General features: G+C 39.0%; 1 protein-coding gene across 2 annotated transcripts in view; it reads right to left on the reverse strand.

The window, feature by feature from the left end:
- Window positions 1–5,267, reverse strand: part of LOC127410963 (steroid hormone receptor ERR2-like) — a 96,879-nt gene extending 91,612 nt beyond the window's left edge. The window contains exon 1 of one of the 2 annotated variants that reach the window (XM_051646256.1): window positions 5,243–5,267. Coding sequence is in view for 1 of the 2 variants with exons in the window: in XM_051646255.1 (XP_051502215.1) it covers window positions 1,654–1,703 (50 nt within the window). In the remaining variant the exon portion in view is untranslated. Of the gene's footprint in view, window positions 1–1,653; window positions 1,917–5,242 lie in introns of those variants that run through there. The other variant, XM_051646255.1, reaches the window with a different exon arrangement.
- Between the last annotated feature and the right edge of the window lie 10,223 nt (window positions 5,268–15,490).

Consider the following 15,490-nt stretch of genomic DNA (forward strand, 5'->3'; position numbering starts at 1 on the left):
ATTTTTTTAATAAAACAGATTTAGGTTCAACAAGATACTCTCAAACAAGTGAGCACTAAAATATATTTAAAATAAAGGTGTGACTGGTGTTTTATGTGCTGACACAACCCAGCAGGACATTCAGCATGTCTGATATTTTCAGATGCATTTTAAACCACGTAAAAATAAATGTCATTTTTTGTAGCTGTAATTAAGCTGTTATTTACATACAGTACAAAACCTGTCATTTATACTGCAGTTGGTTCTATAAAAAGAATGACATGAAATCTAGGTTTAGTTTTCAGTATCAGTGAAGAACATCTCACCTCAGTTTTACATTGTAAAATTCAAACTGAGATAAACTAAATTGTCTCTATATAACTCAAACAAAACAGAATAACATTTTAATAAATAATCTCAGCACACCTGACACTTGAAAAGCTCATTCTAAATAAGTGTTGCATGTATTTGTGAAATGTGTGTGAAGAGCAGCTGAGCTGTATTGAACCGGTGTAATCCTTCTTAACGTAAAACTGCACAGCAGATTATAATATGTGTGTTTAAGATGACTGAAGTCTGAGGAGGGTAATGTGGTCATTCTGTGTCCTGCAGCAGTAATCGATGTTAATTCAAAACATTTCATTACATTTCTGTGGCGACTCGGAGAGCAAATGTTGCTGGTGTAACATTACACGTTACGGAGAGTAAATGAAAAAACATCCATATACAAAAATCCATCAGGAAGCTTTGCACAACATTATTTTTGACTTCAGATTATTCAAGATAATCAAAGCACAAGGTAAGCATTTACCTGCCTGAATTTGTAATGCATAGAGTTGTTGTTTTTAATAAGGCCAAATGACTGCTCTCTTAAAATCATACATTTCATCATACGCAGCTAATAAATAAAAATAAAAAAACTCTATAAATTGCTATATGTGACATGCACACCCCGCGTTTATGTTTTATTTAATAATATTCAAATGAACCATCCACAACACAAAGCTCAAGAGGAACTTAAATAAAATATCATGTGGCTTAAGGAATTAGAAAAGCAAAATAAACAAGAAATGAAAAATAAAATTAAAAAAAATTGTGTTTTGTTTACACACAGAAAAACTTGTACAAATGATATTATTCTTAAAGCGAGTGCATTGTTCGAAAGCCAGGCATGTGCTGGGACACCCGGACCCCTTCAGCGGCTCGTCTGGGGCCACTTCAGTCTCCAAAAGATATTTCATTAATTCGGCCCACTCATTTAAACAAACACCTGTCTCTCCGCCTTTTGTCCTGCATGAGGCCAGAGTCCTTAAGTTCAAAAACACACACTTACACTCTTACATAGAATTAAAGAGAAACTGCACTAAAGTGTCTGGCTGATAGGACACATGCTTAATGCGATAAACTGCAAGAAACACGCAAAGAACAGCCTACTTTAAAGCAGAGGAGAAAACTGAGTGCTCTACACCGCTCAAAACACTGGAATCAGAAAATGTGTGTATATTAAGAGTTACAGTGAAGCCATGCAGCAGAAAATGCATTGCATCCCTATACAGTAGTAGCAGTGAAAAGTTCAACCCAGAGCAGGAAAATTATATTATCAACCTAAACAGATAACAGACAGAAAAACAGAAAGGAAGCAGGTTAGCGCGTGAAAGAGGAAGATGCACCTACTGGTTATGATAGCTGAGAGAATCAGGGATGCAAAGTTCGGAAATGTCCATCAGCCTAGTTTTAGCATTCCAGGAGGAAGAGCAGAAGGAAAGAGGAAACGCCAGACACCCGCCTCTCCCCCAAAAACCACACGCGAGCACCTCAGGAAAAGTTGCGGTGAAAAGCCCCTCCAGCAACGCAGCCCACCACCAGCTCAGGTACGCATGTGTGTGTGTGTGTGTGTGTGTGTGTGTGTGTGAAAGTGAGGGGGGAGGGGGACTGAGGAGGGTGTAACGGGGAGAGACAGAGAGGCAGAGGCTGCAACAACAGGACAGCGTGCTACGATGAGCGTGCGAGCAGAGGAGAGGCAGAAATGAGTGTTTGTGCGCTCAGTGTCGGCCTCTTTAAGACTGAAGGGCTTGATGAATATGGAACAGCTGCTGTTGCATGCTGTCTCACAGGGGCGGGGCTTCAACACACAGAGGGGGCAGGGTTACAGTGGGGAGGGGGAAGTGAGCAGGCGGTGGAGCTAAAGAGACATAAGCTGAAATACTTCCACAGACGATCACACACTCCTCCACACACACACACACACACACACACGAGCACCCAGTCTCTTTAAAAAAAAAAAAAGAGACTGAAGAATTGTTATACAAAATGTAATATATATTTAATATAAATGAAATAATAAGAAATTATTTCTCCTAAATGAGGAAGAAATCTTTTCATGTTAGAATTATTTTGTTTTATTATTTATATTTTACCAATATTTTACCAGACAAGTCACTGAACAAGATTCTTAAAGGTTCTTGTTTACAACTACCACCTAAAACTTTTAGGTGCAAATTAATACTGTTTAATGTTAAACTGTTAAACTATGACTAAAAATCATTTTAGCATATTTATATAAATATATAATGCATTACTTTAAAATTTTTACAAAAAATATACTGCTTCTATAGAAATTACACTAAAACAATTATTTTAAGATTTACACATTTCAGTTTCATAACAAAACTCCTTCAGATTAAAACTTTACACAGTTCAGTTTGATGGAACTTGGTTATGAAGTAGAAATACGTAAATCTTAATTATAAGTTATTTTTTTATTTTTATTTTTTATTTTTTATATGACCTCAAAAATGAGCTTTTAGACTTGTTAAACAATGTTGCTGATAAAATCTATATTCTCTCATTTTGGGCTGTTTTACTTTCTCTGTGTTCCTTTCATTGTTTTATATACAAATGACTTTTTTTTTATTATTAATAGTATTAGTATTGTGTGTGTTGATTAAAATGATTAATTTTCGAAATAAAAAGTGGTGAAAACATAGAAATGAAGAAACTGAGAGGTGCATGTTCCAATCTGACATGTAGTTCTGGTTCCAGTAAACACACTAATTTCTCAAGATTTTACAGTCACACCATTCTACATTAACCCACCCAAACGGATGTTTATGAAATTCTACTAGTGCTGCATTCAAAAGCGTCCAGTGTGAACATTTGAGAGCAAGTGTTGGAGCGTTTCAAGTGGCGAGTCAAACTGGACTCCCATCAGTGTCTAAAGCAGCAGAAAATCGCTGTCTGTCTTCAGTGACCCGATCGGCCAGAGTCTCAGCGTTGATCAAGCCTTGAAGAATGCAGAGAATGCAGATACCATTTCACACTCAGTGTTACTGTATCGCGTTTAAAAGCGTGCAGCAGCAGGGATTCAGAAGAGAAGCCTCACAAAACCACACATGACAAGTGGCCAGTTTGAACAGATGTTGCTGCCTGTGTCACAGATTCATAAAACTGAACTGTGTTAAACACACAAAGAGGAGCATTCTGGATTGCACAGTAGATGTGTATTACAAAACCAAAATTCTGATGAACCTACATTTTACGATTTTAAGAGCATTTTCCTGTGATTTCACATGATGGAACGCGCTAGAGGCTCGTGGATTTCCACACAGCCTGTCTGAAGGAAACCCCGAACTGCTCTATTCAACAACTTGCATTTCCATAATCAATATTAAAACAGCACACAATCCCTTTTAATCATCACAGGTCTCACACATGTCTCAGGGCAGGACCTCGAGAAACCAAAAACATATTCAATGAGACACCAGAGACAAACTGTCTGCATATTAAAGAATAGCTAGCAATCAAAATATGGTAAAAGTAATTACATATCATCCCTTATATAGAAACAAACCCCTATCTGGATTTGTTAGAAACTAAAATGATGAGTTGAAAATCAAAAGCAATAACCTCTCGGTTCCCTCGAACTATAATATATATGTATATACTGTATGTATGTACTCTAATTTCTTTGAGTTCTTTTCAGTTCAATATACAGTATGTATGCCTGTAATTCTGCACCTTTTACAGTCCATATAGACAAAATACAAGAACGCTGCAATTAGCTAACTCAACAAACCAATTACAAAAACTCTGACATGCATGTAAAAATGCTTCGGAGAGTATCTGCATGTGCTTTTTCAAAACATCTTTAATAATCAGGAACATACTGTGATTTAATTGAAAATATGGAATTAAAGTTCATTCATCCACGAGCCTAATCCATATGATTCGCGTACAATCCCTTTGGAATGCTTATTAAGGTCTCGTCTTATGTTACAGAGGATTTGATATCAAATGCTGATATTGTGCTCATGTTAAATGATGAGATATCCCTTGATTTAATTTAGTCAGCAATATATACACATTTCCTCTCAGTAAAGATAAGATAATATGTTTTCTCCCAGATGTTTGTCTTTCATAATATCTCAAGACAGTGTATAAATAATGACGGCAGTGTAAATTTAGAGGCTTGATATACAAATTTTGGACACATTTTTTTTTTGTTTTTTTTTTTTGGTCAGATCAGAAGTTTAATGCTGCCTGATTATCTCCATCATATTTAAACATAAAACACAACAAGGCAGTGAAGTGCATCACATTTTTACATGTGTGTTAGTGACTGTTACAGCCTCTGTTTATTTCACCATAGTTCTTGTTTTGGAAGTGCTCAGCAAAAGGTCAAACTGGTTGTTATTGATTATTAATTACTTATAGTAATCAAGCTGTTTTGTCAGCTAAAACTAATGATTTTCAATTTGCCACGTTTTAATTAGGAAAGGCACGCACACAAGAACATATCATAGTCTAACATTGTTTTGTTGTATTATTAAAAAGACAACAGATATATATATATATATATATATATATATATATCTGAATTTTGTATCCAAATGAGGACATCACCGAATGTCCCCAAAGGCAGGTTTTGTCATATTTAGCTCACAAATAGGCATATTTTTCTCCCCAAACTACAGGTAAATAAACCCACGAGAAAGGATGAGAAAGACACCTTAATCGAAATGTAACCTTTTTTGCAGGATGATTTTAGACTGTGTTGAAGTGACAGTGTACATCTGGACTGAGTGATTCCGTGTGTAGTTTGTTCATGTGTTAACTTATAAACAATAATAAATGAACGCAAATTATAGAATGATTAAGGTGCTTTAATAGATGATTGTAAAACACAGTTTACGGCTCTTCAGAGGCTTTAAACAGCGCAATACTTCACTGACAGCGACAGACAGAGAAGAAAAGAGAAGTGTACCTGCATGCACAGACTTATGGAGCTCATCCTCAGGTGTGTAAAGACAGACGCGTCCCGATGTCCGAACTGAACTAGAGACTGAAGCGCTGCTGGAGCACCACAGATGAACTCCTCCTCCTCAAACTCTCACCACGAGCACATAGAAACCAGCACAGGTTTTAAGTGTAGGCTATAGACTACCTTTAATATGTATAGGTCATTTTCGCAAAGTGAGATCTGTTCCGCTCACGCAACTTTCTTGAGCCAAACGCCAACTATCTTAAAGTATTTAATAAAAAGATCCTGCAGGGTAAATCTCTGAGAGTCTATCAGGATTCCTGCGCATTTTGACCAATGAATGTCAATGACCGTTCTAGCTGATCACAAATACGATTTTGTATTTATTTATTTATTTATTTTATTGACATTGGCCTGTGAGCAACTTTTACTTTACAAAAACATGTGTAATGAGCAATAGCCTCTCTACCCAGCTAACACAGAACGTTCCTTTAACGTTAGTGTACACTCTAAAAAATGCGAGGTTAAAATATATATGTTATGTTTAAATATGGGACAGAACACACCTTGGGCTAAACTAACCCAGCAAATGGGTTATTTATTCAACCCAAATGCAGGTTCATTTTTAAAGGAATGCTGGGTTAATTTGATCTTATACAGTAAGTGGGTTAATATTTAAAAACCTTAAAAAAATATTGTAAAATAAACCACACCATAAACAAATGTGTAAACATGCTAGCTCCTTTATTTTTGGATGAATATAAATACATTCAATAAGTGCAATTAATCTATTTGACATTTTTTTAAGAAACAGCATGTAGAACAATAAAGTAACATTTATAATTAATGTTAAATACCCTAGGCATTAAAAACATTAAACACCCACTGTATTATTAAAAGGAAAGTTCACCCAAAAATGAAAAATCTCTCATTTACTCGCCTTCATCCCAGATGTGTATGCCTTTCTTCTGCTTCTAAAATTATTTGTTTTTGTTCAGAATATCTCAGCTCTGTTTGTCCATTATATGCAAGTGAATAGTGGCCAGAACTTTGAAGCTCTAAAATGCACATAAAGGCAGCATGAAAGTAATCCAGAAGACTTTTGTGGTTTAATCCATGTCTTCAAAAGTGATATGATAGATGTGGGTGAGAAACAGATAAATATTTAAGTCCTTTCGTACTCTAAATCTCCACTTTCACATCTCCTCTCTCTTCTTGGGCATTTCTCATGCACCTTACAGTCCCTATCCAAGATCCATAACACTCTTCCCAATTATCTGTTGTCCAATGTCTGTGTTTCTTTGCCCACTCTAACCATTTATTTTTGTTTTTCTGTTTCAAAAGTGGCTTTTTCTTTGCAATTCGTCCCATAAGGCCTGCACCCCTGAGTCTTCTCTTTACTGTTGTACATGAAACTGGTGTTGAGCAGGTAGAATTCAATGAAGCTGTCAGCTGAGGACATGTGAGGTGTCTATTTCTCAAACTAGAGACTCTGATGTACTTATCCTCTTGTTTAGTTGTACATCTGGACTACCACATCTCTTTCTGTCCTTGTTAGAGCCAGTTGTCCATTGTCTTTGAAGACTGTAGTGTACACTTTTGTATGAAATCTTCAGTTTTTTTTGGAAATTTCAAGCATTGTATAGCCTTCATTCCTCAAAACAATGATTGACTGACGAGTTTCTAGAGAAAGACGTTTCTTTTTTGCCATTTTTGACCTAATATTGACCTTAAGACATACCAGTCTATTGCATACTGTGGCAACTCAAAAACAAACACAAAGACAATGTTAAGCTTCATTTAACGAACCAAATAGCTTTCAGCTGTTTGATATAATAGCAAGTGATTTTCTAGTACCAAATTAGCAATTTAGCATGATTACTCAAGGATAAGGTGTTGGAGTGATGGCTGCTGGAAATGGGGCCTGTCTAGATTTGATCAAAAATGACTTTTTTCAAATAGTGATGGTGCTGTTTTATTACATCAGTAATGTCCTGACTATACTTTGTGATCAGTTGAATGACACTTTGGTGAATTAAAGCACCGATTTCTTTCCGAAACAGCAAAATCTGTACATTATTCCAAACTTTTGGCCGCCAGTGTACACCCTGAGAAACCTCTGAAAAATGGCTGCATTAAATAGTCGCTGTATATCGATGTATGACGTTCTCGGGAGGGCGTATGTAAATGTGTTCTGCAGGAGACGCTGATGTAAACATAGAGAGGGTGCGCAATGGCTAAACCCGTCCGTGTAGCACATGATCACTGAGTGAAAACGTTCCGCTGTAGTATCTAAAGAGGATACAACCCAATTGTTAATACCGTGGAGCCGTCTGGAAATGTTATTCCAGACGGCTCATTATAATCTGATGGCGGGTCAATTAGGGGAGAGAAAAAAACTGAACCGACTAATGGCCTGTTTCTATTGGCCGGGCATTCGCAGGAATGTTCACAGGTGGTGGTCGGCATGCTGTGAATGTCAGCTGGTGAATCCGCCGGCCACCCCAAGAGCGCCATTGCACCCCCTTCCATTAATCAAGGTCCCCTTCGAAAGAATTGGCATAGACCTCGTCGAGCCATTAGAGCAGACGGCACGCGGACATCGCTTTGTGTTGGTTCTGGTGGACTATGCAACAAGATATCCAGAAGCAGTGCCTCAGCGCAACATCTCGGCACGTAGTGTTGCGGAGGCACTCATCAGAATAATCTCCCGAGTGGGGATTTATAAAGAAATCCCCACTAATCATGGCACCACGTTCATGTCACATACACTACGTGAACTATACTAATTATTGGGTATTAAATCGATTTGCACCAGTGTTTACCACCCACAGACAGACGGGCTGCTGGAACTGTTTAATAAAACCCTGAAAAATACGATTCATAAGTTCGTTCACGAGAGCGCTAGAAATTGGGACAAGTGGCTCGATCCCCTTGTATTTGCAGTTCGGGAGGTCCCACAAGCCTCCACAGGGTTTTCCCCATTCGAGCTGCTGTATGGGCGGCAACCACGCGGTGTGCTCTACATCATGTGGGAAGCTTGGGAGGAGGGTCTTTCAAACAGTAAAAATTAAATTCAGTACATTCTTGATCTTAGAGCAAAACTCCACACTTTGGGTCAACCAACAAAGGAGAATTTGCTCCAAGCTCAAGAACGTCAAAGCCGACTGTATGACAGGGGCACTCGCCTACGGGAATTTTCACCAGGAGACAAAGTGCTTGTATTACTCCCAACATCGAGCTCTAAATTACTCGCCAAGTGGCAAGGGCCCTTTGAGGTCACATCGCAATTATGAGGTAATGTGAACAGATAGAGGTGACACACGTCAAATATACCATCTCAACCTCCTGAAATTATGGAGGGAGGCGGTCCCTGTGACGTTGGTAACGGTGGTTCCAGAGAGGGTGGAGCTCGGGCAGGAGGTGATCTTAAAAGCCAATCATGTCACCCACACTTGTGGGGACCACCTCACGCTGTCGCAAGTCACAGAGGTTGCCAGGTTGCAAAAGGAATTTGCAGACGTTTTTCTCCCCTCTGCCTGGTCGTACAAACCTCATTCAGCACCACATCAATACTGCGCCCGGGGTAGTAGTATGTAGCCGTCCCTACCAACTACCCGAGCACAAGAAAAAAATAGTTCGGGAAGTATTAGATGCAATGCTCAATATGGGAGTAATAGAAGAATCCCACAGTGCTTGGTCCAGCCCAGTTGTTCTAGTCCCTAAGAGCGAAGGGTCAGTATGGTTCTGTGTGGATTATAGGAAAGCCAATGCAGTGTCTAAATTTTACGCATACCCCTATGCCTCGTATTGATGAGTTGCTCGATTGGTTGGCCACAGCTCACTTTTTCTCGACATCTGGATGACATCATCATTTACAGTAATGATTGGCAGTGGCATATGCAGCATCTGGGGGCTGTTCTGAGGTCGCTGCGACGAGCGGGACTCCCGGCAAACCCCAAGAAGTGCGCAGTTGGACGGGTGGAGGTACGGTATCTGGGGTTCCACTTGGGCCACGTGCAGGTGCATCCACAAATTGATAAGATTGCAGCGATTGCGACCTGCCCGAGACCCAAGACCAAAAAGGAGGTGAGACAGTTCCTGGGGCTGGCTGGCTATTATAGAAGGTTTGTGCCTAATTATTTGGATGTCACCAGCCCACTGACTGATCTCACTAGAAAGGGAGCTCCAGACCCGGTCCAGTGGATGGAGCAGTGTCAACAGTCATTTATGCAGGTGAAAGCTGCACTTTGTGGTGGACCGCTTTTACATTCACCCTATTTCTCTCTCCCTTTCATTTTACAGACGGACGCTTCAGATGAGGGCTGGGGTCGGTGCTCTCGCAGGTGGTGGAGGGGAAGGAACGGCCGGTGCTGTACATTAGTCGCAAGCTTTCACTGAGGGAGGCTAAGTACAGCACCACTGAAAAAGAGTGTCTTGCCATCAAGTGGGCCATCCTCACTCTCCAGTACAACTTGTTGGGGCATGCCTTCACCCTCTGTTCAGATCACGGCCACTCCAATGGCTCCACCGCATGAAAGATACCAATGCTCGGATCACCTGGTGGTATCTGGCTCTTCAGCCATTTAGGTTCGAGGTGGTCCACAAATCGAGGGTGCAGATGGCTGTCGCGGACTTCCTTTCTAGTCCACTGGGCAGACCGGATGACTCCCTGGCCTGAGTCAGGCGGTGGGGGTATGTGGCGGAGGGGGCGTGGTTGAGCATTCGTATGGAAAGAGAGAAAGCAATAAGGGTGCACACACCTGAGCGCTATAATGTCTGACACCTGGTTCTGATTGCAGTAAGCACTGGGGAGACCGATATAAGGAGGAACTATGGAAGAGACAAGGAGAGAGAGTCACGCTTCAACTGCTGAAGTTATCTGTCTGTGTGAAAGCTGAAAAGCTATTTTTGAATGTTGTCTGGTTAAAGACCTACCTTTTGAGTTGAAGTCCCACGTTTCCCGTTTCCTCGTTTCCCCCACAATGAACTCCTTTACAAAATCCATAATGTTAGCAATCCAACAGTCATCAGAATACTGGAAGCATGGTAAATAAATGTGAATGTTTCTGTGCAATGACAGGTCAAAGTTTGCAACAGTTTGTGATTTTTCACACAAGTGTTTGCCTCAGTGGTGATGGTCTTTAAGTACAAAGAAAAACTTTGATTCTAATATTTGATGGCTCATAATTTATTTATTAATTAATAGTTACCTTATTTTTGTCCATGACTTTTTTTCTACTCTAAACTGAAATACGTTTTCAATGTTTACCATGCACACCAACGCTTTTCATGTGTTGGACAAAGCTCTGCATGACGCTTGCATAAAGTGGTGTGTTGAAGCCCTGAAGCCCATGACGCGAGTGTTGTGTAACGGCCTTATCAGCAATGCACCGCTCGCGTCTGGTGTAGACAGGGTGATACAGGGTATGAACTAAATCATGTAGGTGATATATTTTGGATTCAAAATGGCAAATTTCGCCAAAAGGCGCATTTGTATTACTAAAAAAATCTGAAAAAGTAAATAAACCTATTCAGCGTCCAGTGGGCAATACAGGCTAACAAAAACCAAAGCTCACGAAGCTAGCATGACATCTAATAACAGTTGATGTCATATGTGTAGTCTGATTATGGAATTGTATCTTTGCATTTTCTGGTGTACAGTAGTGATATTATAGATAAAAACACTGACACAACCCTTATTTCACCGAATAAATCCTCCAATTTGTCCGCACTGAGAATTGCTAACTCCTGAAGGCGATTCAAAAAGCCTGCATCAGGTAACTCATCAGCTGGCCTGTTCTGATGCTGCCGCTAGGTTGTCACATTGGGATGTATACTGTAGTTTCAACTGTCAGTGAAAATGACCCAGACAATAACCAACAGAGAGAGAGAAAAAAAAATAAATAAAAATAAAATGACCCAACAGGCCCAACCCAGCATTTGGGTTGAAAAATAATCCAGCATTTTGGGATCAATTCGTTATGTTCCCAGAACACTGCAGGAAGGTTTTTTTTAGAGAGAAATAACATGTATAGAATCTTCTCTAAAGGTTATTTTTAAGTTTTATTTTCCATAAACATAGACTGTTGTTCCCAAATTGTTGCAGAGAGGTTTTTATTTTTTATTTTTATAGACAACAATTAGACAAAGTGCACTAGTACAGCACAGAATATAATGAAGATATGAAGATATATCTTCACTATAGAAATTTGCATAACTAATTCCCTGACCTTGATATTTCCAAGTTTTCTATTAGCATGGGAACCCTGACCAGTGCCGATGAGAGGCACAGGAATGTTTTGGAATCGAGCGCTAGTTAGCTGTGTTGTTGTTCGGGTGGATTTCACTGATGAATAAATCAGAAGAACAAAAGAAGCGTCTGGACTGAGCTGAGCTCACACTGGTGTCTGTAATAATCACTGGGTTAATGTCATCACTGGTGTGGTTTAAAGACCTAAAATATCGATTTCCTCAAGTCATCTCGTTTAGGACACTGGGGTCAGTTTTAGCTATTTTAATTAGATTACAATCATTCTCAGACATATAAAATTACTGTCAAAGTAACTGAGATTTTTTTTTTCTATTGAGAAAAGTAGAAAACAAACAAGCAGACCAACAGAGCTTGAATGTTGTTTTGTGGAATATGGAAATATTATTTTCATAAATCCTGTATTCTGTACAAGTTAATACTGAGAGGAATATCACTTGGACTCCACTAGAGGGAGTGCTGTTTCACCATATTGTAACCAATAAATAACCACTAATCACTCAAAACAAGACAATCACTTCATGTCATTTGATTTTGTAGTCTTGTGTCTAAATGTAATGGTATTTTGAAAGCAGGTTATCTATATAACAACGAAACCTATTAGCTTTTTGAACCAGCACATGTCAAAGTTCAACTGATTTTGTGCAAAGTTACAGTAAGATTTGGATAAAATTAGGAACAAGAGACACCAAATGTTTTGAATGTAATGACTAGTGGAGACTAGTTAGTGGTGCCTGCTAAGGTACTTTTGATCATATTACAATTTTTCATACTTATTATTTTTCACCTAAAAACTTTGGTGCACATCTCATCCCACCCCGTTTGTGCTATGGTCATCATGAATATATTATGTGGCTTACTGAAGAAAGTTTTGCTATTACTTTTCCTGAGCAATCAGACATTCAATTTTTGTCCAGCAGACAAAAAGACGTATGCAACAATCCATTAAGATGTATGCAAAAATCCATCAGACTTACACTAAAAAGGCATCACACATGTATCTAATGATCATAGAGACTTGAGGGTGGGCTGTTTTGACTCAGAGCAGTAAGCAATAGCTCAGCCAAGCCCTAGCAACCACATGTTTGCACCTTTATAGGGCACTGTGGGAAGGGGACAACACTCAAAGGGTCATTCCAAATGAAGAAAATGAATATTTTCAGTCACGAAGGGGCCTTCCACAAGATTGTTAATTGAAGGGTACATTCATACAGTATTGCCATGCTCACTTCAAGAGTTCTGCCCTTCGTATTGAGTAGGGAATAGGGATGATCACTTTTTGGTTAATATTTGAAGGAAGGATGTCAAATACGTCTGGTTAAATACAGGTTGCACATGGGTTGCCAACTTTCTTCCAGTTGCAATCAACTGACTTGATTAAAGGGACATTCTAAAATGCCTTACATGAAAAAATGCTTAACATGACCTAATGTACTAATAGAAGGACCAGGCAGAATCAACTTTCTCTCAATTTTACTATCTTTTTACAAAAGAACGAAACTGCAATCCATGGAGACACTATTTTTCAGTTAAGCATTTCCTTACCTATAATTAAGCATGTTACCATTTCTTTTCCACTTTTTAAATTGTATCCGTATTTTAATGTGCAAAATAATAATAATAATTTAAAATAAATGGTCTTTGTACATTAAGCAAGCCTGCCTTTTATGGGGGAGTAAACATTTATATAAGTGTATTTCTCCTCTCTTCTTGTCGTTGTTGATCGACAAGGAAAATGTAAGAACATTTTCATCCTTCCTGCCGCATTAAGCTACATTAAGAATTTTTCATGTTAAGTTTTGTAACTAAACCTGTATAGTACTGTATACTATTGTGTTAAAAGTGCCAAGAATCTGTACGTTTTAACATTGACAACTGAATGTGAAAGTGATTCACATTCACATCAGTGTTTGGTGTGAAACGCAAAAATTCGGGACAAACTGAGTCCCATATGGATTCAGTTTGAAACAAAATCATTTTCCCTTTAAATACAGGATGATTCCGTATTATAAAGAATGGCTGGCAATGGCACCTTTCTTTCGGAGCATGCAAGCGCACAACGCTGAGGCCAGTTGTGGTCCGATTAAGGTATATGCATGCTGCACTAAGCTGAGACACAATCGCATTATCTAGATCTTCGCAAAAATCAGACCAGGATTATTTCATTTATTTATTTTTTCTGATTGAAATCAAACTTTTACATTAGGGCTGGGAAATTAAATGCGTTAATTTTTGCAGTATCCGTATTTTGTTTTTTACTTCCTGAAACTTCACATGATAGAAGAAAGGTGTCTCGAGTTGTTCCTGGTATTACAGGCTCCGATTAGGGTAGGAGCGGGGTTAGGGCATCTGCTGCCTGCCATGAACAAACCCAGACACCTTTGTTCAATGGATGAATGTTCACTAATGTTTTACCCCACTTTCTGTGACTATCACTGGCATATACATTTTCAGGAGGTACATGCTCGGCTGCACTTTCTCACACAGAGACTGATTGTGTGGAGCAATGCACACTGATTCTTTATGTGCGACGCATGTCCGGGACATAATAAACATGGAAGCGGATTTACTGTATGGACAATAGAGACTTCACCCGCAAGCTGTGAACCAGGTGTGCGAGAGACATTGGGCAAGCTGCTGTAATGTATCTCTTTGCATGACCTGTAAATGTGCAACTACAGTCGTCTGAAAAGTGAAACTGCCCGAGTGAGACCAGTGTGTGCGTGAGAGAGACTGAGAATTACCTGGCCGTTCAGCAAGCTGCAGACAGGTATACTTGTAGAGACTGAACAGAAGCCAGAGAAAATAATAGTTTTGAGATTTTAAACTTTAGCTAATTAAACTTCAGCATTCAATACATTTTATATCTGTATGTATTGTGTCTAATAATGCACTGGAAATGTACACTTGAGTTTCTCTTGCCAATAAAGTTTGCTATAAATTGAATCTGCCCATTTGATCCTATTATTAAAAAAGTCCACTGGAAAACACCAGAAGATTTTGCCCAAATTGTAATTACGGGGCGTGGCCTGGCGAGACAGGGCATGGATCATGGGAACAGGGCAAAGTCAATGTCCACTGATTTTATGGCATGTATACATACACTTGTATCAAAGGTTAATACATGTACTTGTAAAACAAGTGTCTAATTGACTCTTATCTGCAAAAATAAAATAAAAATATTAAAATATTAACATGTACATATTAAAATAATTAAAATAAATGAACAACCAATTTGTCACATTTATGTGTTTTGGTTCATGTTTGTCATGTCTTTTATTTTTAAGTTTAGTTCCTGTTCATGTCATGTGATTTCCTGTTTCCTCATGTGATCTTGTCATGTGTTTCCCCTGTTCATGTGTCTTGTTTTCATTGGTTCTTTGTTTGATTACTTTGTTATTAGTCTTGTCTTTTCATTGGTTTAAGTTAATTTAGTCTTGTTATCATGTTTATTAGTTTAGTCTTGTGATTGGTTGTCTTGTTTACTTGTTACCCATGTCCTTGTATTTAAGCCCTCATGTTTGCCATTGTCTGGTGTGAGGTATTGTGTATGTAACTTTGTTGTTTTGTTCCAGTCAAGCCACAGTCAAGCCACAGTCAAGCCACAGTCAAGCCACAGTCAAGCCACAGTCAAGCCACAGTCAAGCCATGTTATGTTTAAGTCTACAGTCAAGCCAGGTCTAGTTACATGTCAAGTCAAGTAGTTTATGTTCATGTTTAGTTCACGTTTATAGTTAGGGTTTTTTGGGATTCCACGTTTGGAAATAAAACTGCACTTGGATTCATCACGTCATCGTCTCTTCGTCTGCCTGTTGCCAACATCGTTACAGAATACCTCACCGCCAACCATGAACCCAGCGGTCCGACTACTGCGCCAACGTCAGGGGAATCGATCCCTGGAGGAATATGTGGGGGACTTCTGCTCTCTAGCCAGCAAGGTGGACTTTAATGAGGTCGCCCTCAAAGACTGTTTCCGTTTC

Source organism: Myxocyprinus asiaticus, chromosome 20 (genome assembly GCF_019703515.2).
Source record: "Myxocyprinus asiaticus isolate MX2 ecotype Aquarium Trade chromosome 20, UBuf_Myxa_2, whole genome shotgun sequence".
Classification (NCBI taxonomy): Eukaryota; Metazoa; Chordata; class Actinopteri; order Cypriniformes; family Catostomidae; genus Myxocyprinus; species Myxocyprinus asiaticus.